General features: G+C 37.9%; 1 protein-coding gene and 1 long non-coding RNA gene across 4 annotated transcripts in view; one reads left to right on the top strand and one right to left on the bottom strand.

Moving 5' to 3' along the window:
* LOC133651033 (protein POF1B-like) overlaps positions 1-2,990 on the top strand; it is a 39,282-nt gene extending 36,292 nt beyond the window's left edge. For 2 of the 3 annotated variants that reach the window (XM_062048908.1, XM_062048909.1), the window contains 3 exons: positions 26-96; positions 176-290; positions 1,672-2,989. In XM_062048908.1, coding sequence (XP_061904892.1) covers positions 26-96; positions 176-287 — 183 coding nt within the window. In that variant the 3' untranslated portion in view covers positions 288-290; positions 1,672-2,989. Of the gene's footprint in view, positions 1-25; positions 97-175; positions 291-1,671 lie in introns of all 3 variants that reach the window. The other variant, XM_062048907.1, reaches the window with a different exon arrangement.
* Positions 46-18,140, bottom strand: LOC133651034 (uncharacterized). The gene is made up of 4 exons (XR_009826359.1): positions 18,057-18,140; positions 17,811-17,927; positions 3,338-3,510; positions 46-298 (listed from the first exon to the last, which is right to left on the bottom strand). It is a non-coding gene; the product is annotated as an uncharacterized LOC133651034 (long non-coding RNA).
* Between the last annotated feature and the right edge of the window lie 2,925 nt (positions 18,141-21,065).

The following is a 21,065-nucleotide window of genomic DNA, read 5'->3' on the forward strand; positions in this document are numbered from 1 at the left end:
TGTTAACCCTGTTTGGACTGTACAGGAGATCAGAAGGCTCATGCAGGGAAGGAACGACAGCTCCCAGAATGTCAAGAAGACCATCATCACTAAGAGGTACGTCAACAAGATCACACTGGTAGGTGTTCATCGTCCACAAACAGTACCTAAAACCTGGTGTTTTACGTCGATGCAGGTACAGGAACCAGTACCCCCTACTTGGCCTGCTGGGTGACGACTACGAGACTTCATCGTCCATCAACGAAGACAGGACCATCGTCATCGAGAGAGGCGAAGACGTTTTCTGACGGGTATGAGCCTGCAACATTAGCCACCTTATATGAATTAGCATTGTTGGGTTGAATTAACAGCAGTAGTAGTCGCACCTCGCTCAAGCACAGACTATAATCACAGGAAGTAGCACCTCTTGGTGGCAAAGAGGTGCTACTGCAGACATGTTTTTGAGATTATTACAGTTTACAGTAGTCTAATTAGTATTGTGAAGGGGAAAAGGGTTTGGGAGGGATATTTACCTAAAACCTGTATTTCCTAATACAGTACCACTGACCATGGTAAATATATTCGCAAAGTGGCAATTATTAAGGTATTAAAGAACTATTGTCATAACACATGAAATGGCACTAAATTTAGTACCCAAGGTCCCAGATTTAGCCCGAAGAATACCACAAGATCAGTAATATGTACATAATAATTTAAATACATTAGGATATAAATAGCATAAGTTAATCAGAATAGGTTGTAAATACAATACAAAAATAAAAAGGATTGTGATCCTGTAGTGGAAATAGAATGTAAAAAAATTACAGCAAACCAAAAAAAAACCCCCAAAATAAAAACCCAGTTCCACACATTCAAACAAACAATCTATTGTTATACCAAATATTTTCATAGCTAGAGCAGGAAAATTAAGGTCAGAGAGCCCTCTTGACATGAAATAACACCGACATTAGGGGTGCAGAAAACATTTATACACATCGCAACTCTTATTAAACCTGATTTTGAATCGATTTATAATGATCAAAAATCGATTAAAAAAAAGTTATTTAAACTTAAAAAATAAAATAAATAAATAAATAAAAAATATATTTTTTTAGGCTATCTCCATGCAACCAGAAGGATATTTTCTAACCTGTAACCTGCTTTGAAAACATTTCATTATATTCATTACACCAAATAATACATTGCGAGAATCGGTTTGAATCGAGAATCGTGTTGAATCCAAAATCGATTCGGAATCGAATCATCACCCAAGGAATCGGATCGAATCATTAGGTGCCAGAAGATTCACCTAACCCACGAAGTTACACTTTTACACTTTTTAAAATCTGATATTATAATGCTGCCTGAGGCTGAGCCAATCTATGGCCACCATACTGAACAGTGTGCTCCGATTGCTTTGATCTCATCTAGTGGCCAATAGTCCTAAATTGATATTTTTTCAATCAATCAATCAAGGTTTATTTGTATAGCACCTTACAACATCACAACGGTGCACGGTGCTTTACAGGGTGAATAAGTTAAAAGCAAGTAAAACCACACTTAAACAGAATTTGCACGATATCCATACCACATGCATCATTTTTTTAGACTTTAGTTAGCTAAAGAATTCACTTGCTGCTTTTTCAGTGATGCCGACTTTTAATAGGAGACACGTCTGCTTCTTTCAAACAGGAATCAGGGAACAAGAAGAACATCGAGACATCACCCATCCCGTCTACTGATGACCTTTTGTGTCTTCCATCGTCCTGAGAGAGCCCTGAATGCCGATTCTGACTTTTTCACGACTTTTATACACAAAATACTAATGCTAGAAATATTGCATTGACCATTTTTCAGTAAAAAAAAACAAAAAAAACGCTTTTAGATGTTTCCCAGAAAGTAATCTCGGGCACACGGAAGGTAGAATTATTGCTATTCTGCATGTAAATATTTAAATATATATTTGTGAGATGGACGTGCTCAAGTTTTGAGTTTAGAGAAACGCCGTAAAAAATGTTCGGGGAGTTTTGCTTAGCAAATTAAGAGTGTAATCTATTTTGAGGACTGTATTTTTTTAATAGACTATGGGAGGGAGGTTGAGAGTGAAGACAAATGGGTGTTTGGGTCAGATGGGGCCATCACTTTCTGGTTTTAAAAGCACAATATGATGTTTTTTATGTGTGTAGTGTCACGAATTGTGTTGAAGCAGCTGCAGCTAACCTAGAGCCTGGTTAGCATACGGACGCTAACAACAAATATGGCCACATAGCAATGATAGCGCCTTACCAAATCCTAAAGGGACAGCATTTATCGCCAAGATTTGGAAGAATTGACCGCTACCTGTTAAGTTACTTTACAAAGGAGTTATGCTAGCTAGCTAATGCTAGGCTAACACGTCCACAAATACAATACATGACGAAGCTAGTGTCCAATTTTAAGCACAATATGATGTTTTTTAAGTGTGTAGTGTCGCGAATTGTGTTAAAGCAGCTGCAGCCAACCTAGAGCCTCGTTAGCATACGGACGCTAACAACAAATATGGCCAGGTAGCAATGAAACTGCCTTACCATATCCTAAAGGGACATCATTTATCGCCAAGATTTGGAAGAATTGACCGCTAAGTTTTAAGTTATTTCACAAACTAGTTATGCTAGCGAGCTAATGCTTAGACATCCACAAATAAAATACATGACAACGCCAGCATCCAATTAGTAGTAGCTTGTGAGGCTAGCTTGCAATCTGATCATTTACTTCGCAGTATGCTAGCTAATCTAGATGGTCTCTGAGTAGAAGCTATGCTGTGCTCTTATTTTCATGTGTTTCTAAGTGGTTTGGGGCAGTTTTAACCTGCGTTTGTCCGCTGTGTTTCCATTGTGATACTTTTGGGAATAAAATCAATAACTTTTATTGTACGATTGTCGTGCTTTTTAAAAAAAAAAAAGTTTTCAAAATATTTTGTTTCACATTCTTTATTAATAAAGAGGATGCAACCCTTGTCAAAAAATGAAATCCCCAGTCTTAGAGAATGTTCATTCAGTTGTTCAAACGACAGACATTTTGATATAATGTTGATGATTATGGCTTACAGTTTATGAAAACCTTGAATTGGAAATCTCAGAACTGTAAGCCATGATCATCAAAGTTGTATTAAACAAAGGTTTGACATACCTCACTTTGCATGTAATAAGTTAATGTCACATATTAGTTTCACATTTGAAGTTGAATTGCTGACATGAATAGACTTCTACACAATATTCTAATTTTAAGAGTTCCACCTGTATAATATAATGACTAAGCGAAAATGTGGTTTGAGGAAAACATGCAACTTTTCTCTGAGTACAATTGAACATTCACCTACCGAAGGAGCATCTTTGTGGCAAATTGTTGTAAGGTTTTGACCACAAACTTTGTCACTGCTCGGTGACATTCGTCGTTCCCCGGGCAGAGTGGTACTCTTGGCGGTGAAACCTAGCGGCGGACGTGAACTGCAGCCATTATTGCCCGCCTCCAAACCAGCCAGAATATGTCTCCCTGAAAGGGAAGGCATTCATTTTAATGTAACAGGGAATAGCACTAACATAATAGACGCCATTAGCACCTGTTGTATTTACGTCAGATGATTGCTGCTGCCAAAAACGCGACATTCAGTGCAGACTGTATGTTCAAATGTCTTAGCAAATTGCTCGTATGTCGTCCTCTTGATGTAATAGTCACCTCTGAATGATTAAAAATAGCGCTGTTGCAATATTTTTAAGTAAAAATGTCGGCGAACTTCGGCGCGCTTTTCCCGCCCCAACCTGCCATGTTGCTGACGTCATTTCACACGTTGCGTAATGACGTCATCCCCACCCGGAAGAACCGTTAAGAGAACGCCGAGACAAGATGGCAATAAAAGACATATCCTGAAGGAGTTTACAAAAGTTGAGCTAAGGAAAATAAGCCAAAGATATATTACATACCAAATTCTTCCCAAAATTAAAGAAATACTATTAAAAATTATTAATGGAATATACGCTTCAAATTATTTTTTGAAACTTAAATTTAACATGGAGGCTGATGGCTGTTATATATGTGGAGCTGTAGAGCAGGGGTCCCCAAACTAATGCCCCCTAGCATCCAAAATCTGGCCCGCGGGAAGTCCCAATGTTTTAAATGTTTTTTAATTTTTTTAAATCTTCCATTTCTAATCCATTTTCTACCGCTTGTTACTCTCGGTGTCTCCTAGCCGCTCAGGCAAATCATATTGTCTAAAAATGAATTTTCCCATCGATAACGTGACAATGTTAAATGACAAAACGGATTAACTCGCTGGAATATAAAGACAATGTATATATATATATATATATATATATATATATATATATATATATACATATATATATATAATATATATATATATATATATATATATATATATATATATATATATATATATGTATATATATATATATATATATATGTATGTGTGTATGTATATGTATATATATATATATATATATATATATATGTATGTATATATATATATATATATATATATATATATATATATATATATATATATATATATGTATGTATATGTATATATATATGTATATGTATATATATATATATATGTATATGTATATATATATGTATACTGTATATATATATATATATATATATGTATACTGTATATATATATATATATATTAACATATATATGTATATATATATATATATATATATATATATATATATATATATATATATATATATATATATATATATATACAGTATACATAAATGTGTATATATATGTATATATATATATATATATATATATATATATATATATATATATATATATATATATATATATATATATAATGCCCGGCCCCCGGCCAATTTTTTTTTAACCCAATGCGGCCCCCGAGTCAAAAAGTTTGGGGACCCCTGCTGTAGAGGATGTCAATCATCGGTTTGTGGAATGTGAGAGTGTACATGTGTTTTGGGAGGAGATCAGAGATTGGCTGAGAAACAAGGGTGTGGAGATGTCCCCATTCTCTATAGAAGAGATCAAATTTGGTATTTTTTATAAACGACTGTAACATAGAAATGTTTGTCAATATTATTATGCTCCAGCCAACATTTTTTCCACATAAATGTCGATTTATGAAAGTAAGGCCTACATTTTCTAATTGGCTTAATGGTTTACAATTATCAATCAAATCTTGGAGAATGATTAAGAGTACAAAAGCCCTTAAATTGTTATCTTTGTGAAAAACATTTAAAGTGATTCAGGTAGCCCTTTTTGACTTAAAAAAAAAACAACCGTTTTTTATTATTATTATTTATTAATATTTATTACTCTATCTGTATTTGCTTTTGTTTTCTTTCCTTGTTGTTGAAAGTGCCTTGACTGTTGTGTGAATTATAAATGTATATTTGTTGTTCAATTAAAAAAAAAAAAAAGACAAAACAAAAAAGATGGCAATATACATATACCTGTATATATAAACTTAATATAGACAGAATATATACATATACATATTTTTATATTTTTATGACTGAATCCCTACTTAAGGGGAGCCCTAAAGGTATAAAACAAATCTATAATTGGTTTTAACATGAAACACATCAAAATGGCTCCCATATGTTTTACATTTTCAATGGAAAAGGTTCGGACACCCCTGTCCCTAAATCCTGGTGTATAGTCTCGCATTGCGTAGTTTGCTTAAGTGACGCCGTCGTCCCCCCTCCCTCTGTGTAGCCACCCGCATATAGCCTATGTGCACCTCCAAAAAAATCCTAGGTTTGCGTCGCCGGCGACGCAAAACGCAGAGCTGTGGTTGGTCAGTTTTTGCCAAGGAAGGTCCCTGAACACAGGTGAGCAGACTTTGTGCTTGAGATGCACAAATGATCGTATGAAATATAAAAACAGTGATTAAACATTTGCCAGAAAACTGATATAGTGTACTTATTATCTCGGCGCTCTAAAAATAATAACTGAATGTGGGTTTTTCATCGTATTGTGTTGTTATTGCGCCGAGAAAAATGTCACAAAGTACAGCACTCTTAACTTTTATTGACAATCTTGTGCCAACAGGTTCAATTCTGACACATATCCTCTCTCATGCCACGTCAGGCCGTTGGTCTTTTTAACCCGGCCCACCAAATATTAGAACAAAATTAAGCAAAGATCTGTTTTGAGAAAAAACTGATACTAGACTTCGACGTGTTGGCAAAAAAATGTCCGATCAACAACACTGCTCCCACTGAAAGAGAATGTAAGTGTTAACCCTGTTATACCATTTTTGTGTTTCTTTGAGGTCCTGATATGATATTGTTGAAAACAGATGTATAGCCCATGTTTGGGAAGTATACTCTACTCTCAACAGATATAATATGCTTTGAAATGCATCATGTGATCGCCCGGCCCGAATCAAATTTGAAAAGCCCGTGTTGACCCTGAAACAAAAAGTTTGTAAACCTCTACCATACACAATAACATCAGCATGTCGTTTACTTAAAAGTTATTTAACAGGTTTTTACATGATGGCTCTCTAGTCCCATGTCTCGAGTTGGCCGAATAGCGTTGCAAATAATAATAGCGTCCTCTGCCGCCACTCGTCAGAAGTTGCACAGTCCATTTTCACAAAGGTATTTCCCTCTGGTTAATAAGTAAAATGTCCATTTCAAGTAATCTGATGATTGTGCATTTATTTATAAAGTTCAACATTTAAAAATATTCAAAAACATTAAATAATAACAAGGATAATTAAAACAAGTACAAAAACAGTACAATACAGCACCAGGAGGTTGTTAATTTAATAAAGTAATTATAGGAGAATGTAAAACATATATACACTACAGGCCAAAAGTTTGGATACACCTTCTCATTCAATGCGTTTTCTTTATTTTCATGACTATTTACATTGTAGATTGTCACTGAAGGCATCAAAACTATGAATGAACACATGTGGAGTTATGTACTTAACAAAGAAAGGTGAAATAACTAAAAACATGTTTTATATTCTAGTTTCTTCAAAATAGCCACCCTTTGCTCTGATTACTTTTTTGCACACTCTTGGCATTCTCTCGATGAGCTTCAAGAGGTAGTCACCTGAAATGGTTTTTCACTTCACAGGTGTGCTTGAAGCTCATCGAGAGAATGCCACGAGTGTGCAAAGCAGCAATCAGAGCAAAAGGGTGGCTATTTTGAAGAAACTAGAACTATAATTATTTCACCTTTTTTTGTTAAGTACATAACTCCACATGTGTTCATTCATAGTTTCGATGCCTTCAGTGACAATCTGCAATGTAAATAGTCATGAAAATAAAGAAAAGTCATTGAATGAGGAGAAGGCGTGTCCAAACGTTTGGCCTGTACTGTAATATATATATATATATATATATATATATATATATATATATATATATATATATATATATATATATATATATATATATATATATATATATATATATATATATATACACACACACACACACACACACAAGTACTTTAAATTTGGAGCATAACAATTATAGTTTTCACAGCTTTTTGTTTAAGGCACAAAAAACAGGTCGGGTATTGAGAACCTTACATTTATGAATATAAAACTTAGCCAATAGTATGAGGTTGCAAAGGTAACATTTGTTTCCAAGTTTTCACAGACGTCGATGTCGGCACTTCACAGGAAGAAAATACAGTATGGAGTCAACAACAGCTGCAGTTGCTCCTTCTGGAGACACAGCCTGATTGATTGATTGAAACTTTTATTAGTAGATTGCACAGTACAGTACATTTTCCGTACAATTGACCACTAAATGGTAACACCGACTTGTTTAAGTCAATTCATGCCCCTTAGTGTTTCGGAAGAGAATTATAAGTTTGTCACCACCGCCCACAGAAGAACTATAAATCAAACAGGACGCCATTGCAGTAGCCAAAATTGACAGCAGAGGGCGCCACTGACTCTCCACTCCTTTGCTTGGGGGTCATTGAGTGGAGCGTGGAATAATGAGGTCATGGCAGCTCTGTAGGGCTTGTTGGCTGCCCTTCCTCTGCTTTTCCCTTCTCGCTAAGACAAAAGTCGCCCCCCTGAAAGTCCCGTGCAGAATATAAAATAGTTACACAAAGGGTTAGCTGGTTAAAAAAGTGAAAGCGGTCACATGTGGTACTTCTTCTGCTTTCGCACTCAGTCCCTGTCTCACTTGCACATTTCTTGACTGAATCGATGATGTGGGCCATTCTACAGTACAGTATGTAGGCCTCATGAATTAATGATGAGGCGCGACTGTGGAGGGAACGAACAATTACAAATCAAAACTCATCCTCTGATGAGACGCTTCGGATGGTATTTTGTAGCTTGGCGAGGTATTAACGAGCAATTCTGTCTCACCAACAAGCAAAAACCGCGCATGTGTTGGGTTTTGTACTTAAAGGCCTACTGAAATGACATTTTTTTATTTAAACGGGGATAGCAGATCTATTCTATGTGTCATACTTGATCATTTCGCGATATTGCCATATTTTGGCTGAAAGGATTTAGTATAGAACAACGACGATAAAGATCGCAACTTTTGGTATCTGATAAAAAAAAGGCTTGCCCCTACCGGAAGTAGCGTGACGTAGTCAATTGAACATATACGCAAAGTTCCCTATTGTTTACAATGATGGCCGCATGAAGTGAGAGAGATTCGGACAATTTCCCCATTAATTTGAGCGAGGATGAAAGATTTGTGGATGAGTAAAGTGCAAGTGAAGGACTAGTGGGGAGTTGAAGTTATTCAGATAGGGAAGATGCTGTGAGAGCCGGGGGTGACCTGATATTCAGCTGCGAATGACTACAACAGTAAATAAACACAAGACATATATATACTCTATTAGCCACAACACAACCAGGCTTATATTTAATATGCCACAAATTAATCCTGCATAAAAACACCTGCGTGTTTGTTATGCTAGCTCCTAGCTCCTCTGCTAGCTCCTAGCTCCATAGAACACGCCAATACAATTCAAACACCTGATCAACACACACAATCACTCAGCCCAAAAGACCGTTCACCTAACCCAAGGTTCATAAAGCTTATATATTTAAAAAAAAGTTACGTACGTGACGCGCACGTACGGTCAAGCGATCAAATGTTTGGAAGCCAAAGCTGCATACTCACGGTACCTGGTATTCAGCTGGGAATGACTAAAACAGTAAATAAACACAAGACATATATATACTCTATTAGCCACAACACAACCAGGCTTATATTTAATATGCCACAAATTAATCCTGCATAAAAACACCTACGTGTTTGTTATGCTAGCTCCTAGCTCCTCTGCTAGCTCCTAGCTCCATAGAACACGCCAATACAATTCAAACACCTGATCAACACACACAATCACTCAGCCCAAAAGACCGTTCACCTAACCCAAGGTTCATAAAGCTTATATATTTATAAAAAGTTACGTACGTGACGCGCACGTACGGTCAAGCGATCAAATGTTTGGAAGCCAAAGCTGCATACTCACGGTAGCACGTCTGCGTCTCTGTCATCCAAATCAAAGTAATCCTGGTAAGAGTCTGTGTTGTCCCAGTTCTCTACAGGCGTCTGTGTATCGAAGTCAAAAGTCCTCCTGGTTAGAGTCTCTGTTATCCGAGTTCTTCCATCTTGACTGCATCTTTCGGGAATGTAAACAAAGAAGCGCCGGCTGTGTACGTGTTGCTGCTGACTTCCCTCGCAAAATAGACGCTTCGCACCGACAACTTTCTTCTTTGCTTGCTCAGCTTCTTTCTCCATAATGCAATGAACATAATTGCAACAGATTCACCAACACAGATGTCCAGAATACACTCAGAATGAGATAAAAACAGCTATTTCGTATTGGCTTCAATGTGGAAGGCATACCCGTGTTCCCCGGGCTACGTCACGCGCATACGTCATCCTCAGAGGCGTTTCGAACCGGAAGTTTAGCGGGAAATTTAAAATTGCACTTTATAAGTTAACCCGGCCGTATTGGCATGTGTTGCATTGTTAAGATTTCATCATTGATATATAAACTATCAGACTGCGTGGTCGGTAGTAGTGGGTTTCAGTAGGCCTTTAAGTCCTATTATTCTAAAAAAACACTACTCTTACAATGTTTGGGTACTCTAACCCAGTAGCCCCAACATAAAAAACACAAGATACACTTACAATTAGTGCACCAATCCAAAAAACCTCCCTCCCCCATTTACACTCATTCACACTCATTCGCACAAAAGGGTTGTTTCTTTCTGTTATTAATATTTCTGGTTCCTACATTATATATCAATATAGATCAATACAGTCTGCAGGGATACAGTCCGTAAGCACACATGATTGTATTTTTTTATGACCAAAAATAAATAAATAAGTAAATACCATAACCCCCCGGTCCGTGGGGCAAATTTTCAAGCGTTGACCGGTCCGCAGTTACAAAAAGGTTGGGGACCACTGCTCTAACCCACCTCTGCTCCTAATTATTACAATTGTTTTCATTTTCCAGTTGGAAGAATCAGTCCCATTCAGTTTGCAACTGTTTACTTTCATAGTTACAATGTGAACAACCTATATCATAACAACTATTAAATGTTAATTATATTGTGTAGCCATTGTTTACCCTCTTCTGAGTTATGTATCAACAGCTGATGATAATACATCTACTACTACTACTACTACTAATAATAATAGTGTTGGCCTGTATAGAACACGATAATTGGGTAAAAATGAAATTTGTGGCTTTTGTCCACACAAACATTCCTTTTTATTGTTGCGACTGACAAGAAATATCCTTTTTGCCTTGAAGTCATGATTGTTTCAGAGAAAAGTGACGACAGAACTGACAGCAAATGTGTTGCAATGATTTCAAACAGAAAGTGAAAGCAGATTGGGGAAGTTCCTATGAAAACACCACATGTTACATGTTGACAGCCAATGAAATCCCAGTTTTTAGTGGTTTTGCAACAAAACAATCACGAAACAAAGACGAGTGCCCATGCAGGGCAAAACTAAAGTGGCACACTTCATACAAAAGTGAAATCCTTCCTGGTAGTTGGTGGGACACTGACCTCATTTATTAAAGCAAAATAAATATCGTTTTCATTTGGGCAAAAAGTGCTGCCAGTGATGTCAGAGCGACGACACCAGCTGACTTTCCAATGGAATCTAACTTTTTTACTTCCTTTTGGAACAAAATCCTCGTATTGTTATTAAATATTCTTATCGTAGCAGATTTTGCACTTGGCGGCCCTGCTGACATAGCCGCAGAAAAGTAGCGTCAGATTTACTGCCCGTCCGAGCACCCACTGGCAGAAATGTAGATCGGCGCCTATGGTCAAATCAACGTCAGAACCTAACGTTGGTTAAACGTCGTCAAAAAGCATGTTGTTCCTAAATTAGGTTTGAGTTGCTCAACATCAGGACCTAATTCAAAAAGTTGTTTTAATGTCTTGTGCCTGCTGGGTAAAGTACAAGAAATAGCTCAACATGCTACACTACACACCGTAGAAGGATACAAAAATCATAGCTAACCGCTAAGCTAGAATTCTTGGATGTAAACAGGGGTGGGTGGATAGATACAAATATCGACAGTAACAATACCAAGTATAACATTGGTAATAGCTTGATTAGACCAATATTTTTTTATTATAACACATTCTTTTTGTTGGTGTTTTTGTTATTGTTTACAAACTCAGAAAATAAAAGACAATGGGGTTTTTTGCGTTTGTTTAGTTATTTTGCACTATTGACTTTATTATCCATCTTGTGTGTAATAAAAGAGAATTATGAAATACTTGAAATATCAATTGACATTGATACGCCATCCTGTGTTTTTGTCGGATTATAGTTGATATTAAAAGTTTAAACAATTAATGATCTTGAGCATTTCAAGAATTAACAATACTGCCCCTCTAACTACTTGGTATTGGATCGATTCCCCCATTTGTACTTTTACCCAAAACTAATGTACTGTATCCAAACAACAGAAGAATAAGTGCCTATTATATTTTGACAGAAATGTAGATGGATCCACATCCAAGCAAAATGTAACCAGCTATTAACTGTAAATTTGCAAGTTGATGAGTAATAGTTTCGACAAAACAACGATGTAATACGTACACTGATAAAGGTGTTTTTGGTTTTTAGTCAGAAGAACTATTGTTGTCAAGTTGACGGAACAAATTGTCCATCACAACTAAGTAAGAAGAATTATGAGAACTTCAACTTAAAAAAAAAAAAGTGTGGAAATGTATTAAAAACCTATAATAACAAGTTCAGTTAAGCAGTGCTTCTCAAATATTTTCTTTTACGCCCCCACCCCAGGAATATTTTGCGCTCCTTCCACTCTCCACCGTGACTATAAATAGTATAATTTGTCTATAAAATTGTTATAACTATACATCTGCATTACATTGTACCCTGGTCTTTCCTCGTCTTACAGTGAAGCCAAGTGCTACATACGCTTCATATTCTGGTATGGCAAAAAAAAAGCACGTTCCCCGAGGTCACACCCCCAGGCGGGCCCGCTCCACTATTTGAGGAGGACCGAGTTGAAGTAAGTCGAGGTGGGCCTTTCAACCAACACGCATGCGCCAGTGTTGCCCCTTGAAAATCTGATAAAATAGGTTTAACCAGCATCTTTTTTTAGTTCCCTTGACTAATGTATTCTTTCATATACAGCCATATTGTAATATCTTTGCTGTTCCATCACTCCCTCGCAGGGCGTCAGGATTCATACCGACCGGCCCTTCTATGTAAACCCAATCTCCTCTGAGGCCCCGGGGTTTATCAGAGGCAGGAAGGGAGAGACTGCATTGTGTCCACATCAAAGTTGTTGTTAGCCATAATCAATGCCTCCGCATTATGAGGCCTCTCCTCCACTGCCATCACTAATCGGATCAATATGCTTCATTGGCATGGATTGGGAAGTACTGTATTGATAATGGCGGAAAGTGTATTCTCGCAGTGTGATTGACACTATCAGTCATTTAACTTTATGGTGGCCGTTTGCAGTGGTAGCTAAATAATGTAACAACTCTTGTATTAAATCTCATTACATTAAAGGTTTTCCTATTGATTTTATTTGAATAAGCTACACATCAAAATGAAAGCCCCATTCAACCATATTGACCCTCCATCCACCTCCGGAGCAGCCTGCCAGGCCTATCGACCCTTTTTTACCCCAGCAACCAGGCCCTGCGCTTGGGGTAAGTGGCCCACTGGAGCTCCCTCTTGATAGAGGGAACATGAAGTTGAACTCACACAGAGATGGGGGATATGGTCTACAATCAACAAAACACGTCACGTCCAGGAAGGTCTGCTGCCGCGAAAAAGCTCCATTCAAGATGATCCCCTGCTGGCCTCCCAATGGACTGGACTTGCACATGAAATCAGGACCCGGGGTGACCACTCCTTATGCATCAGTCGGTGACGTCCCTGCGCACTTAAGATGCGACTGTAAGGTTTTACTACTTACGTATAAAATACTTAACGGTGTAGCTCCATCCTATCTTGCTGATTGTATTGTACAATATGTCCTGGCCAGAAATCTGCGTTCAAAGAACTGTGGCTTATTAGTGATTCCCAGAGCCCCCCAAAAAGTCTGCGGGCTTTAGAGCGTTTTTTATTTGGGCTCCAGTACTCTGGAGAGCCCTACCGGTAACAGTTAGAGATGCTACCTCAGTAGAATAATTGAAGTCCCATCTTAAAACTCATTTGTATACTCTAACCTTTAAAGGCCTACTGAAATGAATTTTTTTTATTTAAACGGGGATAGCAGATCTATTCTATGTGTCATACTTGATAATTTCGCGATATTGCCATATTTTTGCTGAAAGGATTTAGTATAGAACAACGACGATAAAGATTGCAACTTTTGGTATCTGATAAAAAAAAGGCTTGCCCCTACCGGAAGTAGCGTGACGTAGTCAGTTGAACATATACGCAAAGTTCCCTATTGTTTACAATGATGGCCGCATGAAGTGAGAGAGGCGCTAGCTGTTCCAAGTCGGGACCCAAGATGGACCACTCCTCTTTGGATCAACTGGTGACGTCTCTGCGCTGTTGACTTGTCTCCATTCAAGATGATCCGCTGCTGGCCTCACTATGGACCGGACTTTCACATTAAAGGCCTACTGAAATGATTTTTAAAAATTTAAACAGGGATAGCAGATCCATTCTATGTGTCATACTTGATCATTTTGCGATATTGCCATATTTTTGCTGAAAGGATTTAGTAGAGAACAACGACGATAAAGTTCGCAACTTTTGGTCACTGATAAAAAAAAGCCTTGCCCCTACCGGAAGTAGCGTGACGCCACAAGCTGGAGTGCTGCTCACATTTCCCTATTGTTTACACCAGCAGCCAGAGAGATTCGGACCGAGAAAGCGACGATTACCCCATTAATTTGAGCGAGGATGAAAGATTTGTGGATGAGGAAAGTGAGAGTGAAGGACTATAGTGCAGTGCAGGACGTATCTTTTTTCGCTCTGACCGTAACTTAGGTACAAGGGTTCATTGGATTCCACACTTTCTCCTTTTTCTATTGTGGATCACGGATTTGTATTTTAAACCACCTCGGATACTATATCCTCTTGAAAATGAGAATCGAGAACGCAAAATGGACATTCACAGTGACTTTTATCTCCACGACAATACATCGGCGAAACACTTTAGCTACGGAGCTAACGTGATAGCATCAGGCTCTAATGCAGATATAAACAAAATAAATAAACCCCTGACTGGAAGGATAGACAGAAAATCAACAATACTATTAAACCATGGACATGTAAATACACGGTTAATGCTTTCCAGCTTGGCGAAGATTAACAATGCTGTTGCTAACGACGCCATTGAAGCTAACTTAGCAACGGGACCTCACAGAGCTATGATAAAAACATTAGCGCTCCACCTACGCCAGCCAGCCCTCATTTGCTCATCAACACCCGTGCTCACCTGCGTTCCAGCGATCGACGGAAGGACGAAGGACTTCACCCGATCATCTTTCCGGTCGGCGGATAGCGTCGGCTAGCGCGTCTGCTATCCAAGTCAAAGTCCTCCTGGTTGTGTTGCTACAGCCAGCCGCTAATACACCGATCCCACCTACAACTTTCTTCTTTGCAGTCTTCATTGTTCATTAAACAAATTGCAAAAGATTCACCAACACAGATGTCCAGAATACTGTGGAATTTTGAGATGAAAACAGAGCTTTTTTGTATTGGATTCAAAGGTGTACCAATACTTCCGTTTAACTAGTGACGTCACTCGCATACGTCATCATACAAAGACATTTTCAACCGGAAGTTTAGCGGGAAATTTAAAATTGCACTTTATAAGTTAACCCGGCCGTATTGGCATGTGTTGCAATGTTAAGATTTCATCATTGATATATAAACTATCAGACTGCGTGGTCGGTAGTAGTGGGTTTCAGTAGGCCTTTAAGTCGGGACCCGGGGTGACCACTGCTTATGCATCAGTCGGTGACATCTCTGCGACCCGACGTGTATGCAAGCAAGAGGATCCCATGCTGGCCCCACTATGGACTGGACTCTCACATTATTAACTGTATCCACTCCGCATCCATTGCACCAGTCACCCGGGGCGTCCCCACATCTGCGGTCCCCTCCAAGGTTTCTCGTTGTTCCCATTGAGTTTAGTTTTTTCTTGCCCTGATGTGGGATCTAAGCCGAGGATGTCGTTGTAGCTTTTGCAGCCCTTTGAGACATTTGTGATTAAGGGCTATATAAGTAAACTTTGATTGATTGATTTAATCTATATCACAATCATGATATGCATCATGATAAATTACTTGGCGTATAAATGATAATAGAACCATTTTAAAATGGGTTACAAAGGCTCCTAATTTAGCCTCTTAAACCCCATCCATCCATCCATTTTCTACCGCTTGTCCCTTTTTTGGGGTCGCGGGGGGTGCTGGAGCCTATCTTAGCTGCATTCGGGCGGAAACATTTTACATAATTTACGGTTGTATTCTTTTTTTTTAAACTACTTTTTAATTTACCGTACTGTTGATAAGTGGTTACTTTCTGTAGAAACATGTTTTTATCCAAACTTTTGTTAAAATGCAACACACAATTATTCTTATGTTGTTGGGATACTTGATATAAGTTTTGGGCAATACTACAATTTGAGTATTGATCTAATACCAAGTAGGTACATGGACAGTTGTGGCCATACCAACGCTCATACTTCAAATTTTCAAGATGGTTGAATGATTCATTTTTGGATTACGATCATAATCAGACCAAATCACAGGATGATATCCATAATTCTATAAAATTGTTACATTATGCCCTACTATTGGCTCTATTTAAAATATTTAGTTTTTTGCCCTTAAAACCCTTGCATGTTCAGGGACTTATTTCCTGAGTTTGTCAACAATAACAAAAACCACAAAATAATTTTTGATAATAAAACAAATCGACATAACCACAATGGAATCGACCTGATACTACACTACTTGTTATTGTTACCATCAATATTAGCCTATCCTCCACATGGTGTGTTTAGCTATTCCTCGTCCTACTGGGACAATATTTGTAAGAAACAGTTTTTTTGCCACCATAGAGGCAGGGATTGCTGACTTATAAGAGGCTTTGCACTGTGGAGTGACCTTAGCGGCTAGCAAGAATGCTACAGTGCGTTGAAAAACGTGTTTGTTCGCTTGTTGCTGTCAAATTTGCAGGACAGCTAGAATGTGTCATCAACATGCATTATCATGACATAATGAATGTATTGTATCATTTATATTGCATATCGTCCATATCGCGCAACCCTCAACTCACATTGTTAATGGTTTAATTTGTACACCATTTCAGTAATTTGGCCCACTTTAAAGGAGTCAAGACACTTTAAAAATATTTTGAAAAGTCGCGACCCCGAAAGGGACAAGCGGTAGGAAATGGATGGATGGATGGCGCTTCGAAATGCAGGAAGTCCATCAGTTTGCACATTACTGTTTGCACATTGCTACATTTACAGTTTACACACTAGATCAGGGGTGTCAAACTCATTTTAGATCGGGGGCTACATGGAGAAAAATCTACTCCCAGCCGGACTGATAAAATCACGGCACGATAACTTAAAAATAAAGACAACTTTCGATTATTATCTTTGTTTAAAAATGTATGTTGTTTTTTTACACTTACATGTTGCGGTTAATAGTATTATATCTTTATTTGTCATTATTTATACTTTGTGAATAAATTATGTGATAATGTTCATTGGTGTTAATTTTCAATCTATCAAGATAAAAAAAGAATATCAAAATCGAATTACAGTATGTTATTTATGTGGTTTGCTCATTTTCCTCGACTGGTGCACTAACATCACATGTTTTTTTTTTTTTTTTTTTTTTTACATATGTAGCATAATCTACAAAGATCATTTACATCTAGTGGACACATTTACAACAGCAGTTTCTTTCATTCGAAAATTTCGGCTCATTTTTAAATGTAGCAAACTCATCCCGTGGGCCGGATAAAACCTGTTCGCGGGCCTGATCCGACCCACGGGGCGTACGTTTGACACCCCTGCACTAGATGATTTGCACATAAGCCTACAGATATACAGTACATCGTTTATTATTCTGCTTTGTTTTTCCTACATAATTTTACTTTCAACATTATTTATTTTCATTGCACACTTGAATCTTTGTTTTTTTCTTCCTCTTACTGCATATTTGATCTTGTTTTTACGTTTTATATTACTGTATTTCTCATGTTGCTTGTGTGTTAAGCATTTTCTGATCATAAAAAAATCCACTCTTGTTTACTTACTAGGAAGATGACACTGTTTAAAATGATTATCTTACCTCATTGGTAGCCATGTCCGCTAATTCTCTTCCAGAATTCCAGAAATATATCAGAATTGGGGTGATGTTGATGGGCTGAGTGATGGGTGTGAAAACCTGCAGCCAGTCTGCTGTTACCTGCAGGGGGTGGGGTTTAGGTTTTTTATTGGTGACGTCTCGCGGGCCTTTCCAAACTGCTAAAAGTTCATCAGGTGAGGATCTTTGTTTTAGCGTTTTAGTGTAGCTCCTCTCAGCTACCATAATCACCTTTGTCAGTTTTTTCCTGGGCTGCTTGAACAGGATCTAGCCCCCACTCCTGTAGGTGTCCTCCTTGGCCTGACGCAGCTTCCCTAAAATTAGTTGTAAACCAAGTCTTGTTGTTACTTGTGCAGAAGGTCCTAATCTGCACACAGAAGCTGATATACGATTATGTCACAGGGTCAGTGAGTTTGTCAGGATTTTCTGATGCAATTTCAAAGACACTCCAATCAGTACAATCAAAACAGACCTGTAACAGCTTGCTTTGATTCCTTTGACCATGTCTTTTTGTCTAGCAGTTTTTAACGTCTGCCTGTAGGTCGGGATTAAGTGAATTAGACGGTGAACAGAGAGTCCTAAAGCTGCACGGGGAACAGACCAAAAAGAGTCCTTTGTTACTGTGTAGCAGTGGTCCAGTGTGTTAGCGCCCCTTAATATGTTATCTGTATTTGGGAGGTTTGTGGGGTAAATTTGCCATTCTTGGGGATTTTAACAAAGCTATGTCTGCCTATGTTACGCAGGCCTGAGCTAGGATGTAAACACCGACCATAACCAATGAGAACTCCCACGGTGAATGAACCAGTTTACAGTTTATACAAAAACTCCAGATGTAGACTACATGTATGCTTCACCACTGTGACATCTGTGCACCAACCTTTGTTTAAGTAGGAGCATATTTTGCCTCCCCTCGTCTTCCCAGACAGCTATTTTACTGGGATGTGTTCACTGAGCCAGGTTTTAGTAACACACAGGGTGAAGGATCTGCAAAGATCAGTGTTTCTGGCATTTAGGAGCTGCAGTTCGTCCAGCTTATTAGCCAGGGCGCGGACCTTCTCCAGGTGAATAGATGGTGCGTAGTCCCGTCTGCCACAATTAAACGAACGCACCTGCTTGTTTCTCTGGCAAGGTCTATAAAGAGCTTCGGCTCCTCCGGTAAGAATCTCCGCATTTATTTCTGGTTCAGTGAGAACGAGTGAAAAGATTTGGCAGTCGACTGTCCAACGTTTAATGGTTCTTCTCTGGTGAAGTAGACCAGAGAAGGTGAGGAAAAACGCAATAACTACAAGACCATTTGCAGCGCCATCTTGGGAAAAAATATTAATTGATTCAGTTAAGTTTATTTCGACCATGAACACACTTACAATATAATACATCACACATAATTTCATATAATGTTTCTTTACATCATGTCCAAAAAGGAGTAGGAGGAAGCAAATCTTATTTAATCCTACCCCTTTCCCACTTCAAAACATTTACAAATACATATGCTAATTTACTGTCTTCTTTTTGTAACACAATTACATCAGTGAATGATTAATACAACAGTTCTTGCAATAGATAATTAAGTCAGTCATGATAAACATACTGAGATGAAGAATATCCCGTTTTCAATAAGGTTGAAGGTATTTCTCACAATTATTCTTCCTTGTACTTTGTAAGCACTATTCATTTGAACAACCTCTTAAACTGGGTCATATCAGTACATTGTTTAACATTTTTGCTTCGGGGCGGTATAGCTCGGTTGGTAGAGCAGCCGTGCCAGCAACTTGAGGGTTGCAGGTTCGATCCCCGCTTCCACCATCCTAGTTACTGCCGTTGTGTCCTTGGGCAAGACACTTTACCCACCTGCTCCCAGTGCCACCCACACTGGTTTAAATGTAACTTAGACATTGGGTTTCACAATGCAAAGCGCTTTGAGTCACTTGAGAAAAAGCGCTATATAAATGTAATTCACTTCACTAATTCACTTCACTGCTTAATCCATTCCATAGTTTAATTCCACATAGTGATACGCTAAAGGTCTTAAATGTTGTATGTGCATACAAATGTTTTAAGTAGTTTTTCCTTCTAAGGTTATATTTCTCCTCTTTGGTTGAGAAGAATTGTTGTACATTCTTGAGTGGCAGGTTATAGTTTGCTTCGTACATAATTTTAGCTGTTTGCAAATTTACCAAATCGTTGAATTTCAATATTTTTGATTCAATAAATAAAGGGTTTGTATGTTCTCTATATCCAACATTGTGTATTATTCTAACTGATCTTTTTTTGTAACACTGTTAGTGAATGAAGTGCACATTTGTATTAGTTTCCCCATATTTCTGCACAATAACTCAGATACGGTAACATTAGCAAGCAGTAGAGAATATGGAGAGATTTTTGGTCTCCAACATATTTTGCTTTGTTCATTATTGAAATATATGAGATTTCCAATTAATTTTATCATCTATTATTACCCCCCAGAATCTGGTTTCTTTCACCCTTTCAATGTCTACTTCGTCTATTTGTATTTGTTTAAGACGTTCTTTTCTACTGTTACCAAATAGCATTATTTTAGTTTTTGCGGAGATTCAATGATAGTCTGTTTTTGTCAAACCATCATTTTAATGTATTAATTTCTTCTATTATTATTTGTATTAGCTTCTGTGTGTTCTCTCTTGAACAAAAAGCAGTTGTGTCGTCTGCAAATAATACTAACTTTAAGTCCTTTGTAACTTTACAAATAACGTTTATATAAAGATAAAACAATTTTGGTCCCTGTATTGATCCCTGGGGTACACCACAAGATATATCAAGCTGTGTTGACATATTTTGTTTCACCTTTCTTCACGTATTGCTTCCTGTTGGTTGAATAGCTTCTTACCCAGTTCAATACAAATCCTATGATGCCATATCGTTCTAATTTTTTATTACAATATCATGCTTAATTGTGTCAAATGCTTTTCTTAGACCCATGAATACTGCGGCTGCACATTCTTTACCATCTATTGCCTTGGTAATTTCCCCAGGTTGGTGCTACTCAGCCCAGGCTGCTTGGAGGATGATCCCCAACAAGAGTGCTTCCTCCTGGGCATGGATGCTAACTCCACTGGCTACCCAGGATGGATGCTACTGGGCAACTGAACTCCAGCACTTAAAAAGTTACACAATAAACAATTTAAAACTCCGGCACCTAAAAAGTTACACAATAAACCATTTAAAACTGTAGCACTTAAAATGTTACACAATAAACAACTTAAA

This window comes from Entelurus aequoreus, linkage group LG05 (genome assembly GCF_033978785.1).
Source record: "Entelurus aequoreus isolate RoL-2023_Sb linkage group LG05, RoL_Eaeq_v1.1, whole genome shotgun sequence".
Classification (NCBI taxonomy): Eukaryota; Metazoa; Chordata; class Actinopteri; order Syngnathiformes; family Syngnathidae; genus Entelurus; species Entelurus aequoreus.